The following is a 17,257-nucleotide window of genomic DNA, read 5'->3' as shown; positions in this document are numbered from 1 at the left end:
ACTCTTTTTTGCTTAGATTGATATACGAATGCATACCTGTGTAGTTTCTCCTGACTACCCTGAGTGTTGCAGTTTCAGTTACTCTGTCCCCTTCCTTCTGGTGTTTGTGTGTGTACAGAATGGGACAGTGACAGGAGCATTTGTTTTGAGTGAGAAATGCTAGCTGGGAGGTTACCCCGTTCGGTGACTGATTCACTATCTATTCCTGTCCCATTCCATTCCTGAGTGGATGTCTGCATCTCGCTGCTCTAGTATGTTCTGCCTTCCAATCCAGACACTATTAGCTTGCCTGATAATGGGGCAGGACCATTTTTAAGTTGGCCTTTTATTATGGGAGTAGATTTTGATTGGAAGCACAATGTTACGGCCCACTCTGCAGGACCAAATCTGGTTGTTGGCAGAGAAGTTCCAAGAGCAAAAAAGAATGTTTCCTGGGCAGCAGCCCCAGGACTGTTTCTTCCCTCTAACGGGGTTAAGGCAATGTTTTGCCTCCCCTTTAGTAGGCTCTGGGATGGATCCCCCTTCTTATTAAGATATACTTGCATAGCACTAGAGCCAGGCCTGGTGTTAGAGCATTCCTCTTCTGTTGATTGCTCCAAGCTCAGTGCAGTGCAGCAGCTGGGATCTGGAGAAAGATCAGAAAGTCTTATGTAGCTGTGGGCAAATCAAGTACACTGTCTTAAGTAATAGAGATGTCTGTGAGGGGCAAAGTTAGCAGTGTAGTTAAACTGAGTTCCCTCTGAAGTCAGTAGAAGGAAAGAGAAGAGCAGCTCCAGAGGCAGCTCATATGCTGGGTGTGGAAAGTTAGGTGGGATGGATTAGAGTTTGAATGACTCCACTCCTGTCTGTAAAGTGGAAATCATTGTCACTGCTTCATAAGGATAAGTTGAAGTACATTCTGCATACCTTGTAGTTGCTTGGAGGGCTGTGTAAGGGGATAAACACTATCAGAGCAACTAAACCTACAAGTGGAGAATCAAAGTTTGTGACTTCCTGAACACCTCAAGCCTCAGCAAGTGTGGCAGATGCACATATACCATTATTTATCACCTTTCTGTACCAGAGTGGGAGCAAGAAGTATTTTTATGGACTGACTCTTTTATTCTAGCTATCGGCCCTGAAAACAAAATGTAGTTTTTAAATTCATGGCTGCTGCTTTTGTGAGATTTCATCTTTTTCCATAATGTCATCAGCTGTGCTCTATTAAATGAGTAGTGCTAACGGAAATAAAAGTGCAGTTGTTGTTTGTTCTAAAATTCTCTATTGAAACACAGTCTCTAAAATCTTTGCTTTGTCACTTTCCCTACATATGTTTTTAGAAGGCTCTTTTGGCATTAAGAAGAGAGCTGAGGCGTTTCAGTGAGATTTGCATGTGCTTCCTTCACCATAAGGAAAAAGATGTAAGAGAAAAGGTCTGTGTTCTTATATCACTTAACTGACGTTTGTGTTCGGTCCTTCTTTGAATGCCTTTCTTTCTTTTCATAGCAGCATTTCCTTCTACTGATTCTTGAATTTTTTTGTCTCTTAGCAGAGAAAAAGCTTTTTAAAATAAACAACCCTCAACAATTTATTTGAGATGAAAATTAAAGTTATGTTAATTAAAATGCTACAAAAGTTAGTGCTTTAGTCAAATATAGCTATGTCTGCTTGAATCTGCTGAATCAAGGCCTGATTCTGAGTGACTCAGTTTGACTTTAGATGATTGCTTTTATTTCTGATTACGCTGATCACTGTACTGGTTGCTGTCATTGCTTTTAATGCTTTGCTGTGAACATCACGTAAGAGATGAAACATTTGGAGAAATTGCCCAATGATTCACATGTTAAAAAGAGAGTTTGTGGTGTAATAGACTACTTATTCCTTTCCAGGGGATTTTTAAGATCTTTAGGTGATATTCATGTGTGGTACTTGTATATACTGTATCCTGAGGTATGGGTTGGGAAGGGCTCAGCCATGGCATTTTATCACAGGCTGGGGAAAACAGAGATCTTTAGCTTATGAGGAGTAAGTAGGACAGAAATCAGATTTTGACCTGTTGTGTGTGTTGGAGATGCAAGTTGGAGTTGGCATGAACAGTAACATGGTCTCTAAATCTTTCATTGGTTTTGTTTGCTCGATGCAGGCCTTCATGATTCTCTGTGACTGGCTGCTGATTTTGAGCCATCAAGATTCAAATAATAATGAAGAAGCAGTAGGACTTCTAGATTACCTTCCCAGCACTTCACTTCAGGAAAAACTGCTTTTCTTTATTCAGGAACATGTTTTTGTGGAGGAAGAAGAGGGAAGCAAAGGTTAGGTATCTTCATTGCTGATGAGACACTACCGTTTTTGCTATTATTTGTTGGTTGCACTTAACATACCTGGAAAGGGGGCTGATTGTTTTTTTTTCTTTCTGGCCCCTTTATATTGTTGTTCAATGAATATAAATTAACTGGTTTGTATCTGATGTGGATCAACCACAGGAAATCAGTACCGATGCACTTCTAGCTAGAAAGGGCTGATGTAATGCACGTATGGCTGGGAACGAGTGGTTTGACTTTGGTGATAAAGATGGTGTTAGCCATCTCTGTGGGAAGCCTTGAAGTGTGTTACAGCATGACTCTGTCAATGCACGGACTCTAACCAAGCCATCAGAGTAAAGGACTAGTGGATTTTGATGTGGCCTGAGCAGCTGTTCACATGGAGTTCTGTTCAGTTTAGGCACCACAAGATTCCAGGTCACGGTGAATATACAAGAAGCGTTGGGCTAAAATTGCAGCTAGAGGAATGTTAGAAGAGAATCCCTGATGGACTCAGGGAGTTTGTAGTATCCTACTCATGGGGCTTATGAAGTCAATTGTGCTTCAAGTTGCCAGTGTTATGTATCGGAAACTGATAGTTTGTCCAGTTTTGGGTTAGATGGCCTTCTGAGATCTGTTTCAAACCTATTTTGTGTGATGCTTTTAAGTTCTTCCCTCAAAGCCTCCCTGTCATCCCATTGCGGATTTCTTCTTGCACAAGTGACTTTGTTATGCTGTGGGTGTGTAGAGCTTGAATGTTTGCAGAGCTGGCTGCTGGTCCATTTAAGTTTTAACTCTAAATTTGCAGGTGCTTTTGATCAATCTCTTATGTTTGTTTTCAGACCTGCAGTGATGCTGGAAACAGAAATGGTGTGCATCAGAATCATAGATCGAAGACTGGTGCCTTTTGGCACTTGGTAGATTATATTCCCAGCAGTAAGGAGTGTATCACAGCTCTCCTGCTGCAGAAGCTCACCCAAAACATTTCCATAGTTGTGCTGTAAGACACTTTAAGAGTATTTGCTTTCCACAAGTTGTCCAGCAGGGAATTAACCCATGTTGCAGAGGCTTAATATATTCACAGTGATGTGAGACCGCTGAAGTGTTGGTTTTCTAGCATCTGTGTTATTCTAAGGGAAGAGAAACAAAAAGCGTGGTTGCAATACACCTGGTCTCTTCCATTGTTTTGTATTTGTGCCTTTTATTTGGCAGTATGTTTGGCTCTGTTCTCTAGCTGTGAGAATTGTTATACAAGGAGATTCTGACTTGTGGAAATGAGAATCCCTATGAAGATCAGAGCAGAAGGTGGTGCAAATAACTCACTTTCACTGTCACCAACTGCAAACTTTGAAGTGGAAATGAAAACCTGTGTTTTCCGACATACACAGAAATGAGCGCCAGCATCTGTTGCTTAGCATGTTGGCTGAACAGCTGAGTCTGTGCTATTCAGATGAAAGATGGTCATTAAAATTGAGCTACCTTGAATAAAGTAGTAGAACAAAGCTTCAGTGCTTTTGTTTCCCTAGGCCTGACAGAAGAGGAGGAGAGGAAGGACGAAAGCTGCAAGCTTGACAACTTGCACAAAAAGCGAAGTCTTCTTGCGGCATATTGCAAGCTAATAGTGTATAATGTGGTGGAGATGACTGCAGCTGCTGAGATCTATAAGCATTATGTGAAGGTAATGTTTATATAAAGTTGCTTTCTCTGTCAGTGCATTTCAGTGCTTGAAAGTGACTCCGCTGTTTGTGAAAGATAGGGGGGAATAGTGCTATGGCTCAGAACCCTTATGTAATCACAGAAGGGCTATAAAATCAAGCAAGATTGCTTGATTTTTGCTCTGTAGAGGTCATCACTGCAGACAAAGGACTGAAAGTTCAGTAGAGAGTGTATCTGTGTGAACATCTGCTCTTTGGTTTCTCCAAAGGGCCATTTCAGAGAAGCAGACTGTGGCTAGGCAGTGTCTGACACTGAAGTGATCAACATACTTCATACAGCTCACACAGTTCACATTCGTATGGCCTGGATTTTGTGTGCTCAGCTGGTAGAGCTTCAGCTGCTCTGAGGTGTGTTTCAGGAGGGCTAAGAACAGCCCAGAGTGGGCAACTGCCTTGAGTCAACTAAGGGGACAGTGGAATACCTGAATATGGACATTGATCTTCACTGAGCACACACTGGTTAGATGTATAAAACTCTGTTACTCTCCTCAGGGGGCTTTGTTCTTTTGTAACAACAGTTGCTGTTTTTACATTACTCATAAAGGAGCATACCTTTGTTTTGTGTATGAAATAGTAAAGTCCAGTTCTGATATTTTTTTTTAAAACTTGGATGTTCTGATATTGGGAGTGTTTAATAAACTTGTGTGACATGAACACAGTTGTGTATTTTATGTATTCCCAGCACTGTGATAAGGAAATTGGAATTCTCATTTGTTTTATTCCTGTTAATAGACCTACAGTGATTTTGGAGACATAATTAAAGAAACCTTAAGCAGGACAAGGCATAGTAACAAAATTCAGAGTGCCAAAACACTGATTCTCTGTCTGCAGCAGGTAAGTTTATGATTAAAGCAGTAGGGTGGGGAGGGTTCTTTATGACAGCTGCATTCATATCAGCATTTTTTGCCTACTTTGCCATAATTATTCAAATTAAACAGAAAGCCTGGTGGAAGAAATTGTTTCCTTGGCCTTGCTTTCTTTTCATAGGTGTTTTTGCACATCTTAAACTCCTTTCAGATCATTGCACCTGTTATAAAATGTGTATTTTTGTTTTGGTTTTAATCTTCAAAGGCATAGTGTGTTAAGATTGATGTAATCTTTGAGATTACGGAGCCTTTCTTGGGACGTGGTAGACATCTCTTATCCCTAACAAAGGTTAAGGATATTATTCAGTGTTTTACTGACTACCTTAATTCCTACTGAATTTGAAGAACAACATATGTGTTTGTGGCTGGCCAGCTCTAAGCTCCAGGACTTCCACTATTTTTTCATGGGAGGGAGTGGGGCTCAGCTCTTTTGAAGGGCTTTGCAGCTGCTAACTGATGAGACCAGTCAGCTATTTTAGCAGCTGCTTTTACCAGCTCTGCCCATGACCAGAACTGCTACTAGCCTGGGGTCGTGCTGTAAGCCACAGGGCAGGCTCCTCCCAGGGGCTGCTGATACTTGAGCTTTGCTTATTTCACACACATTGCCAGGGGCTTAGATCTACAAACCAGCCCCTGAAATCTGATTCTAGATAAAGCTAAGCAGCATTTGGCTACATATATTCTGCTGACACAGTGGGGATTTTGTGTTTATGTATCACATAGGCAACAAACTGCTTCTGGCCTTTGCTTGACCTTGAAAGTTAACAGGTTGAATGAAATGAGCTCCCCCCATGTAGTATTGGGAAAAAGAAAACCACACCACCACCGAAATGTAGAAATTGGACTTGAGACTTGCTTTTGAGACTGTCTCACTCTTGGGAATTGGTCTGTGTTGCCACCAAACTTGTGTGCTGTATCTGCATTCTGATACTCTGAAAACTCAGGCAAATAGTCCTCTTGGGCTTGATTTGGAAGACCCAACAATAGGAGACGGTGTCGGTGGGGCCATCACCTTTAGGAATTGATTCTCTTTATATACATATATTTTTCTACCTATCTGTCAGAACAGCACTTTTTGAAAGACTTCCTGGTGCTTGTTGCAGTTGTGTGCTATTGGAATATATGAGTTACCTGCTCTTGTGTAAGGCTTCTGTCTGTGTAAGCTAAGCGTTGCTTGGCGTGCATCTCTCTGTGTACTCCTGAGGCTTTGTTTGGCTGTAGGTTTACATGTGGTTGCTGATCTGGGATTTCTTTTGCAGCTGTTTCAAACACATGCAGCAAGCCAAGACAGCAGTACTGGTGTGGACTTGTCTTCTGCTTCCTTCACAAATATGAAAGAACTTGCACGGCGATTTTCACTAACGTTTGGCTGGGACCAGCTGAAATCTAGAGAGTCTGTTGCCATGATCCACAAGTATGTGCCTGTAGCATGGCTTTATCCATGACCATTGAGTTTGTTAGGTTTTTTATATTATTACTCGATTCTCACTCAATTTTTGTTTTCTTTTAATAGGGAGGGGATTGAATTTGCCTTTCAAGGAGCTACTGGAACAGATGGGAAATGCTTGCCTCCTAACTTAAGCTTTCTGTTAATCATCAGTGAATTTTCCAATAAGCTGCTAAAGCCTGACAAAAGAGTAGTGTAAGTTAAGATCTCATTTGCTGTCACGCACAGGTTGTGTTTTGTCTGTCTGTGTACTCAGGGTACTTGACCTTCAGTGATTCAGTGCTAGAGAAGTTGCTCAAGGGCTTTTCAGAGAACTTTTGAAATCAATTTGCCCTTGCAGCTCTTGGCTTTAGAGACTCTCATAGAATTTTGCAGTAGCTTTTGTAGTACCTACGTTTGAAGGTGCAGTATCCAGTCATGAGCTCTTTCAGGCATGGTTGTGACACGTGTGGCAGTTCTGAGGGAATGACACTGGCAGAGATTTGCAGCTTGCTAGTGGAGGGGCAAGAAGGTTTTTCTGAGAAGGGAAACTGAATATTGAGAATGAGGTAAAACCTGGATCATTGCTTTGTAACAATCAAATTCCACAGGCTCAGGACTGAATCATGAGTTCCATGGAATGGAAATACACATGATTATTAGTAATAGAGATATTTAAACTCGAGAATTTACTGTTTACAAGGAAGTAGGCCACTGATCCAGGTGGCCCTCTGTGTTGTACACTGGTTTATGTATTTAAATATAATATAAGAATAGTATTATTATTTTGGTATTACAGGGCCTTATGCATCTGAACAGAGAGGTGTGACAGCCTTTGGCTGTCTTAGCAGCACTCATTTTTGGCAGGGAAGTAACTTCCTTATTTTTGACCTTTGTCATTGCTTCTCTGGTCAGTGCTGCTTATTTTGGATCTCTGCACTTCAGTCCTCTATGTACAGGGCACTCTAATACCTCTTTCCAAATATATGACAGGAATTTCCATTTTTCTGAGAGCACGTTTGATGGAGTGGGTGAGTAAGATGAAGCATTAAGACACATCTGCCTTTTTGAATGGTTTAGTGAATTACTCCAGTGTTCATCTTGCTGAGTTCCATGTAACTTGTTTGCTCCTGTGTCACTTTGTCTGAAATTAGAGGTTAACTTGCACTGGAGTCTTCAACAAGGTTTTATACAACAGATGTCAGAAGTGGTAAAATGTAAAATTTTCTGTTACTTTGCATGACAAATAAAATGAATTGCCCATCGCCAGCTACCCAGACAACAAAAAAAGTGATTAGAACATAGAATGCAGAAAGAGCCAAAAAATCTTTGGCATATATTGGTTACAACCCTCTAAGTCTAAAGTGAGGGTTCTCACTGTCTCAAGTGAGACAGTTCTCACCACCTGTGGATTATCCTTTTTGTTCATGCAGTTTTCTCAGCGAGTGTCTTTGAGATCAAATGCTAGAATTGGTTTTGGAGTGTCTGTCTGTCCACGTTGCCATGATTTGAAAGATCTGTGTGGTGATCCTTGTGCAATGAGTGGATTTCTGTTAACCCGTCTTTGAAAAATGGGATTTCATTTACCTCAAAGGAGTGCAATTTTCAATGAAACAAGGGCAAAACAATTCATCATTGATGTGGGCCGTATCCTTATTATTTTTTTTTCCTGTGGCTGTGTTTAACTTGTTGACCAGTGGATATATCCCAGAAGTGTATCCCTGAAGGTATTCTATACGCTCAGGTAGGTTCAGTTATTGAAAACTTCTGTGGGACGTACAAAACCGAGCAGGAAACGCTCCTTGAGTTTTAGTCCTTGCTGCCTCAGACCCACCCACTGCTGCTGGGAACAAATGGGAAACAATGAAATCACAAAGGGGGAAATTGGCATTTCATCCAGAAATACTTGCAGGCTATTTTTTCTGGAGTAACGATTTCTATTCTGGGAGGCTTAAAACGCCTTGCAGGGGCTGGAGATTATATTTCCACTTAGAAATATTTAGGTTTAGCTGCATCATAAATTACTTGCTGGAATGTTTTGGGTCAACATTAACTTTTAGAAATAAACATCTGGTTACTTTCATTTTTATTATTAATCATAGGTTTGATGTCCAGGTTTGTATATTAACATATGCGGGCGTCCCTTTAACAGATGGGATGCAGAATATGGGCATTTGTTAGAAAGGAGAATAATTTCAACACCAGCAAAGTAAATGGATTTTAACCTCCTCTGCCTGTAATTGCCCAGGCCGTGAAATATCAGACTTGTGGCTTGAGTTATTGAATAACAAGCAGCACGAAGGGCCTGATGCTGAATCAGTAGGAGCCTTTCCATTGACACGGATAGGAGTTGGGTTAGACCCCTAAGCAGTAGTTACAATACATGCTTGTTTGAAACTGACAAACTCCATCACCAGGGTTTCTTGATTCCCGGCGCCCCCACGGCCCATGACTGTAATTGTTTTGGAGTCAGCGCTGACCCTAACCTCCTCATGGCACCAATTCTGTTTTGTTTTTGCAAAGCAAATGAAATGTCTGATATTTTCCAGGCCACGCTCTTAATCAAAGGAAGAATAATGTACTGTACAGGCTGGTGTTAAAACTGTCGCTGTTGGTATTTGCTAACGTGAGGTCTGTTTTAGCCACACTGGGCTTGATTTCCAAGTGATGAGCTGTAGCTGAAATGTAGTGAATGTCCAGTTTCAGTCTGAGTCAGACTTTGGTTTTCTTTTCCTATTGTCATGATACAGAAATGGATCATCATAGAATCATAGAACAGCCTGCGTTGAAAAGGACCACAATGATCATCTGGTTTCAGCCCCCCTGCTACATGCCGGGTTGCCAACCACCAGACCAGGCTGCCCAGAGCCACATCCAGCCTGGCCTTCAATGCCTCCAGAGATGGGGCATCCATAGCCTCCTTGGGCCAGAAAGTCAGAAAGAATTTGTCAGAAGCATTCTGACAAAGGACATTTTTTCAGAAAGAATGTTTGAAGGAAACCTCTTTGCTCCAGAAGAGGTGGTAGCTTGGTGATTATTCACCTGGGAGGAGGGCCAGCATCAGGTCTGTGGGTTTACTCAGGCAGAAGGAGGATTTGAAGCAATGCTTTGTGCAGCCTGTTTGTTGTCATGATTATAAAGGTGTCAGCCAAAGAGAATTGGATGGAGTTTGGTATGATATTACAGAGAAATGTTTTTTTTTTGGTTGTTTACTTAAAATAATAATAATGATTGACTAAAGAGTCACTCCTGGCAAAAGTACCCCACTTCTTGACCTGCCATCACCTGAGATCTGCTGTGTGCTGCAGTCCTTAGGGCAGAAAAGGGCAACCAGGAGCAGAGGTGTGCCCTCTCAGAGCCCTGCTCTGTTCACGCTGCTCCTGGCAGCAGCAATTGTCAGTGACTTGGTACATGGCAAGTTCCTTTTTGGAGACTGATGCAGTTCTGTAATTCCTGGGAATCAAGTGTTGTGTCTAATGATGTGAAGGCATTTGCATTTTAAATATTCACATATTTTAGAGATACCTGTGGTTGTCAGAAATAAGGAGAGGAATGCTCTTTCTTTTTTCTCCCTTGACAGTTCTGTCTGCACCTTTCGACAGCGAAAGGAAAATACCATCCTAGCAATACCCTGCATAGGTATTGAGTGAAAAAATACACTTACAGATCTTACTGATTCTTACACTTGTTTTTGTTTTCTTTCTAGGTATGACTACTTACAGAGGTATGTAGCAGAACCACTGCCTTGCAGCCAAGACAAATGGCAGCCATTGCTTTTATACAGAAACTCTCTGTTGGCAAATGAAGATGAGGAGAGCTCCGTCCTTGGCAGCTCAGGAGAATGGCCTCCCATGGGCACATCCAAGGCATTGTCTTTTAAAAGGAAATTATCTAACGGTATGAAAACTGACTGTTCTGAATTTGCTGGGACAAAATAAACACAGCTAAAACGCACTTCATGCTTTGCATTAGCAGTATCACATTTTGTTGGGTGCTTATGGACTTTCCAGTTGGAACTGTGGCTTTTGCCTACAGCTTTATTGTTGCTGATGGTCTCTCAGTCACCGACTGGGAGAAGGTTGGTTGGCCTGGGAGACCTTGCATGATGACTGTGAATTCTCTGTACTGAGGTCTGTGCTACTGGGACTTGGTTCATTGCTTTCAGCTATGAAGGGCATTGCTGCTTTAGGCCCTGCAGATGATTATGAGAGGTGTTTCCAGAGTTTGATTCCCCAGATGATCTGGGTCAAATCATCCTTTGTTGAATTCCTGGGGAACCTTGCCTTCTAAACTAGGTTTCTATTTCTATTCCAAAGAATTGTACTTAGGTGGGCTGCTCTCATCAACTTCCAGTCTGTAAAGAGATATTTCCTGCATGCTTATGTTAGGGATTTAATTAAATGTAGTAAAGCCATAATGAAAACAATTGCCAGTAAAAGTGCTAAGTGCTTTGGGCTTGTGTAATATGGGCAGGAAAGGGAATTTTCCAGAATGACCTTAAGTTTATCTCATCCTTTCTCAGATTTTTTCAGTGGTCCACCTTCAAAAATCTTGTTCTTTATGTCCCAGAGGCCCTTCTTTCTTGAGGGTGATACAGACTCAAGGGTACTGATAGCACTTAAGATTGGGGCCACGATGAGAAATCTAAATTGCAGAAGTGATGAGTGGGCAAATGAAATCAATGAATGCTTTGCTCCAGATCTCCCTTTGAGCTTGGCCTCCATTGCTTCCCAGTAGTGGGAGAGACAGTGCTGTCAGAAGTGTCCAGTGTGTGACCTCCAAGGATGAAGCTGAAGAATAGCTCGCTCTCTTCCAGGGTCTTTGCCTGAAACCAACCATACTGAAGCAGTGAGCCAAGAAGCAGCCTTAGAGCATGCTTCCCAGCTTAGCTCTGCAGCAGGGAGAAGCAGAAAGAGGCTGAGATCTCAAGAGAAGCACTTGAAGGAACGTTTGCCACTGCGTTGTCCAGGAGGGCTGCAGAGGAGATGCAGGTGAGAGTTTTATGTCTTAAAAGCTCCTTCATTTGTCCTAGCATCGATAGCTGGAGTTTCTCTAACTGCCTCTCCTTAAGATTTTTGTAATCTTTCTGTGGGCAAAGGTGCAGATGCCCTTCAGCTTGTGTGTTTTGTTTCCTCAGACCAATCTCTACGTTTGCTCCTTTAGCTCACTTGTCCCCTGATGTCACAGAGCTGCCTTAATCAAATTTGTGCAATGTGAAATCTCTCTTGAAGTGTTTCTTAAGATACAGTTTTCATTTTTCTTTCCCCACCCCAGCAAAGATGAGATTGAGGCAGAAGATGTCTCAGTGGAGGGACAGGTGGAAGACACAAGTGAAGATGTTGATGTTGATGTGGTTGGTACAGAACAGGTAATTTTGGACTGTGTTTTCCTGGGTTGAAAAGCACCACAACGATCATCTAGTTTAACCCCCTTGCTATGTGCAGGGTCACCAACCACCAGACCAGGCTGCCCAGAGCCACATCCAGCCTGGCCTTGAATGCCTCCAGGGATGGGGCATCCACAGCCTCCTTGGGCAACCTGTTCCAGTGTGTCACCACCCTCTGTGTGAAAAACTTTCTCCTTATATCTAACTGAAATCTTCCATCTCAGTTCAAAACCATGTTAGGAGCCCTTTGCTACAGTGCTTTGTATTACTGATACCTTGTAGAGATGGCACTGCCATAGGCCTGTAAGGAATATCTGTTTCAGAAATTGTTTGCATTGTGTGTTTCAGATAAAACAAACAAACAAAAAAACTTGGTATCAGCCCAGGGCTGTTCCTTGCTTCCTTACCCTTTTCCATTTGGAATTGTTAGGGAGACTAGATCGTCCCCAAACCAGCTGAGGATTTAAAGGGGAGCACATAAGTGGTGTGGGCTCAGAGTGGCAGCTGGTGTAGCCTGGAGTTTATATTGAGGGCACTGTGCCTCTGGGATTGGGTAGGAGAGTGTAGCCAAACTACAGCTGCCTGTCTGGATTTCAGCTCAGCTGAGGAATGAGTATTTGGGGCAGTGAAGGAAATGGGAGGGTGGAGTGCATGGACTCCAACAGGCTGCACCATGGGTCTTGCAGCAGTAACTGGAATGAAAAGGGAAGAAAAGAGAGGGCACGAGGCTTCTAGGGCTCCAGCTGGTCACTGCCCTTCCTTCCTCTGAAGGTTTGCTGTGCCATCCGTTGCAAGGGCTGAGCCTTCAGCCCTTCAGGCTTTTTCTCTTGCATTTCCCTCTGCTCTCTGAACTTTTGATACAATGCAAATAATAGCATTTCACTGACAGTTTTTGGTGGTGATTCAGGTAACCCCTTGATTTCTAGTGGCTACCTGGGGTCTATAAAATAGCTGCATTCAAAGACCTTGGCTGATGGTTTACTTTTTAAGTGAAGTGTTCTTGTTAAGTTAATGATTTCACCTCATATCGGAGTAGTGGAGTGACTGACTTCAACTGGAAGAAAAAGTAGTGGGCTTTGCTCCAGTGTAAAAATATTTGCTTAGACAATGGGCCTGGGGCAGCCCTTACTGAAGATAATAGGAGAAATTAATTATATCAGTGGACCAGATGCTTACTGAGAGCCAGCTTTGGCCACATCACTAAATGTTTGGAAGCTTTTATTGTCGTTCTTTTTGTGCCCTTTTCTGGATAGCGTGAGAGTGACTTTTATTTTTTCTTCCGGTGTAGGACAATTAACACACTGAGAAGATGAAGAGAAATGATGAACACAGTACTGTTTCTTTCTTTGAATTGTAAAACTAAACAGTGTGGTTGCAATGGCATCAAGCAAGGCAGCAGGAGATGTGTGTCAGGTCAAGTCCCCCCCTGTAGGCACCCACCCTGTGCCAGTTTCTAGCAGCGTGGTTGAATTCTCTGCACTGCTGGTTATGGGGATTCCTGGTGTGATGGGTGGTGTGCTCCAAGGGGGGAGAGCTGTGAACATCATTACTCAACTTCATCCTCGACTTCTATGTGGTCTTGGAAGAAATTCCAACCCAAGTATTGGAATCAGGGTACTGACATACTCTGACTTGAAGGCTCTGCCCAGGCTCTGATTTGAGCAAGCATGTCTCACCTATTTATTGTTCTGCTGGATGCACTCCTTACTTTCTGGGGTGCCCAGGATGGATGGAGATGGGTGTAGATCCTTGTACACAACCCCAGCACAGGGAGAAAAGAGCCTGCGACTTGGACCCAATCATCTGAAAGTATTCCTGAATGCCAGCGCTCACAGAAACGGCGTTTGTTGCCTGTGGGGATTGAGGGCGTGCGCCCAAGAGACTTGATTCAAGACTTGTAGCAACAAAGAAAACAACAGCGGACCAGCTGAGTATTTTCCTCTGGAATAAATTCTCCATACACTGTAATCATGGGGTGTTTACTTGGAAAATGAAAAGCGTGAAAAGATAATGTAAATAAATGGGCTGTAAATACGACCATTCATCATCATGTTTCCATTAAGAGTTTGGAAATGATCTTCACACGAGTTGGTTGGAGGGAGGAGGCTGGGGATTTTTTTTTTGTTGCTTTGCTGCTCTGTGGAACTGCATGCTGCATTAATCCATCAGCTTTATTTTTTATATATATATATATATATACACTCTCTATATATTTTGGATTGTAACTGTGTAAAATAAACCACATTAACCATTGTTATTCATGGAAGGTACAATTCAGGGTATTGCAAGAAAAGGTATTTCTACTGTGATGCCATGATTTGCTCCATTAGACTATTAGGAAAAGAGGGGACTGAATAGCAGAAGTGTAATGGAGAGCAGGGATAAAGAGGCAACTCATTAACCACAAAGTAGCAATAATAGCTTCGGTGCTACAGCCTTTGCAGAGAAAATGATGCTGTGTGGTAGAGAAATGTGGTCAGAGAGGCCTCCTCTGTTGGTGCCTGTGGATGAGTGGTTGTAAGAAACTGGCTTCCAGCTGAAGGATTTCAAGCGGAGCAAAGCAGAATGCCACAATCTCTGAACAGCAACACAAGCTCAGGATTATCTTCTAAAAGAGCCCTTCCTCATGGCAACTTCAGGGAGCAGAGCTTGAATCCTTTGGTCTTGCTCTTTACTGTTTTAAAGCCCAAAATTACAGGGGTGTAGCGACAGGAAAGTATCTATCAAACATTTTGAGAAATCTGAAATGGGACATGCAAGGTTCTGTAAAGATTGCAATAGTAGCCCAGAGGTTTAGTTTTTGAAACTCCTCAGAGCAGTATTGAAGTGGGCTGCTCTGCCCTGGTCAGGCTGACTACAGGCAGGAGCTGATTGCTGTCATTACTGAAGCTGCACAGGGCTGCAGGGCTCTGGGTGAGGGTGTGTGATGAGCAGAGCAGATCTCTGTCCCACATGCAGCTGTTCAGCATCACCACCTCTGGGATGAGAAAAGGCTGCTAGAGCTCAATTGCTCTGAATATGCAGCTTGGTGTAATTATCTAACCAGACTGCATACATTTGTAACTCACAAGAACCATTTAAGGTATTTAATAGGAAGTTAATTATATGTAGTACATAACATTAATTAGAACCATTACATTACATGTATGAAAATCTTTATTTGCAAATACAAACATGATTTTAAAACACTTTAAGCAGATCTACACTGCAACCAAAAAATAACTTACATCTTTCTGTCCATTTTTTTTCCCAACACAATCTGTTTAACAGTGAGGCAACAATTTCAAGCTGCTGTGACACTGAATGAATATCCATGGAATGTGTCAATAGCAAACAACTGAAGGGGAGGGACAGACAAAAGCACTGAATGCCCACAACAAATTAGTGCACATCACTGATCAGGTAACATTTATACAAAGGATTTTTTAAAAAATTGGTTCCTTCTACAAGAATTCAACACTCTCATTTTGGATCAAGTATGAACACGAACAGACTTCACTATTAAATCGTCTCTTTATCATGAATGTCAACGAAAACACTGAAGTTTAAAAGGCCAAGCAAGTTAAAGTTGAGGCAAATAAGGACTGTGCAGAGAAGGGAAGCAACTTGTTTCTGGCATTAGTTTTCCTCATGCACCAAAATGCCCAGCTTGTCCCGTGAAACTATCTGTAAGAAAGAGACGAATCCCGTGCTCACAGTGGCGTCTCCTCCTTGGCAAGGCAGAAAAGCCCTACAAGCTGTATGAGCACAGACGCACACCTGGCTGGCAGTGCATGGCCTCCTCCCCTCCCATAGCAGTACAGGAATACCTATTTACATAAGGGATGGAGATGGTCAGTGCACCACACGTCAACTTACAAGTACAGAGTTGTTTTAAAAACAGTAGATTTACCCTCGAGTCAAATAGTGTTATTCTTCCAAGAAGGAATTACGCAACATCTGTAAATAAATATTTTAATCTATTTTACAAACTAGAGAGTATTGAATAAATACAAAAAGTTTCGTCATTCCATACAAATGCATTTCTTTTATGGAAAAGGTAGTCTGGTGATTAAATACTTCTAGCACAAAACTAAGCTGAGTTCCTGGAACCAAAACCCACTGAAACATAGAGGTGTGTAGCAGACCTGCTGCAGACTGTCCCTTCTCTTCTGCAAGTGATGACTGCAACCGCTACTCAAAGTCCTCTTCGTAGTCGTATTCGTCCAAGTCTACATCAGCCAGATGGGAAGGCATTTCAAAAAATGGTCTTTTTTCCATTTGATACTTCAGGACATTGGCCTTCTGGTGGTCTACAGGATTCAGTTCAGCCTCGTATCTGGGAACAGGTAACAAAGTTTGGATATGTTAGGAGGTGCCTAATGAAGCAGGCGTGAGTACAAAGAAGTCAGAGGAAATGAAGCAGGAAAACAAAAGCTGACTGTTTACTGACAACCATCTGCTGATCATGGTGGCTAACAAAGTGTGTAGCTAATGTCAGTGAATGCTAGCACTGGAGAAAGATTTGCTTCAGTGCTGTTTAGGGACCAGTCTAATGTCTGGGCAATGGGATGAGTTTCAACAAGGCCAAATGCCGGGTCCTGCACTTCGGCCACAACAACCCCAGGCGACGCTACAGGCTTGGGGCGGAGTGACTGGAGGACTGCGTAGAGGAAATGGACCTGGGGTATTGATTGATGCTCGGCTGGACACGAGCTAGCACTGTGCCTGAGTGGCCAAGAAGGCCAATGGCATCCTGGCTTGCATCAGGACGGTGTTGCCAGCAGGAACAGGGAAGTGAAATGACTGTCCCCCTGTACTCAGCTCTGGTGAGGCCGCACCTCGAGTGCTGTGTGCAGTTTTGGGCCCTTGCTACAGGAAAGACATTGAGGCCCTGGAGTGGGTTCAAAGGAGAGCGACAAAGCTGGTGAGGGGTCTGGAGCACAGGGCTTATGGGGAGCGGCTGAGGGAGCTGGGAATGTTCAGTCTGGAGAAGAGGAGGCTCAGGGGAGACCTCATTGCTTTTATGAGTACCTGAAGGGAGGTTGTATTGAGCTGGGGGTCGGCCTCTTCTCTCATGTAACTGGTGACAGAACTAGAGGGAATGGCTTCAAGCTGCACCAGGGGAGATTCAGGCTGGACGTTAGGAAATACTGCTTTTCTGAAAGAGTGGTCAGGCACTGGAATGGGCTGCCAGGGAGGTGGTGGAGTCACCGACCCTGGAGGTGTTCAAAGAAACGTTTGGATTTTGTGCTGAGGGACATGGTTTAGTGAGAACTATTGGTGATAGGAGGGTGGCTGGACTGGGTGATCTTGAAGGTCTTTTCCAACCTTGGTGTTTCCGTGATCAAAGAATGGACCATTTCCTGGGCTAGGCCAACTACAGTTCATGTGTGTCTCCCCAAGTGCTACTGAATCTCAGCTCAGCATGGGATTATTTCCATCTACTCAACAAGATTAGGCAACAAAGAAGCTTTAGATACTGCAGTATCTGTCCAGCACAAAACCTTCGTTTCCTGCCACATTCTTCAAATTTGACTTATAATGGTATTATGTGGTGATAAGGAGAAGCATTCTTTCAGAGAATGACAGTGCAGAGAAGTGTT

At 42.8% G+C, this 17,257-nt stretch overlaps 2 protein-coding genes across 9 annotated transcripts in view; one reads left to right on the top strand and one right to left on the bottom strand.

The window, feature by feature from the left end:
• The window catches only part of LOC125688396 (cohesin subunit SA-2-like), a 55,880-nt gene extending 42,460 nt beyond the window's left edge, over window positions 1–13,420 (top strand). For both annotated transcript variants that reach the window (XM_048934431.1, XM_048934432.1), the window contains exons 23-32: window positions 1,320–1,412; window positions 2,123–2,291; window positions 3,806–3,957; window positions 4,727–4,828; window positions 6,120–6,274; window positions 6,374–6,502; window positions 9,993–10,183; window positions 11,103–11,277; window positions 11,561–11,654; window positions 12,961–13,420. In XM_048934431.1, the coding sequence (XP_048790388.1) occupies window positions 1,320–1,412; window positions 2,123–2,291; window positions 3,806–3,957; window positions 4,727–4,828; window positions 6,120–6,274; window positions 6,374–6,502; window positions 9,993–10,183; window positions 11,103–11,277; window positions 11,561–11,654; window positions 12,961–12,969 (1,269 nt within the window). In that variant the 3' untranslated portion in view covers window positions 12,970–13,420. The remainder of the gene's footprint in view (window positions 1–1,319; window positions 1,413–2,122; window positions 2,292–3,805; window positions 3,958–4,726; window positions 4,829–6,119; window positions 6,275–6,373; window positions 6,503–9,992; window positions 10,184–11,102; window positions 11,278–11,560; window positions 11,655–12,960) is intronic.
• Window positions 13,421–13,550: 130 nt separating this feature from the next.
• PPP2R3B (protein phosphatase 2 regulatory subunit B''beta) overlaps window positions 13,551–17,257 on the bottom strand; it is a 50,171-nt gene continuing 46,464 nt past the window's right edge. For 6 of the 7 annotated variants that reach the window (XM_048934456.1, XM_048934457.1, XM_048934459.1 and 3 more), the window contains one exon: window positions 13,551–15,990. In XM_048934456.1, coding sequence (XP_048790413.1) covers window positions 15,846–15,990 — 145 coding nt within the window. In that variant the 3' untranslated portion in view covers window positions 13,551–15,845. The remainder of the gene's footprint in view (window positions 15,991–17,257) is intronic. The other variant, XM_048934460.1, reaches the window with a different exon arrangement.

The sequence above is a fragment of the Lagopus muta genome, chromosome 1, assembly GCF_023343835.1.
Source record: "Lagopus muta isolate bLagMut1 chromosome 1, bLagMut1 primary, whole genome shotgun sequence".
Lineage (NCBI taxonomy): Eukaryota > Metazoa > Chordata > Aves > Galliformes > Phasianidae > Lagopus > Lagopus muta.
This window is presented reverse-complemented; position numbering and strand designations above follow the sequence as displayed.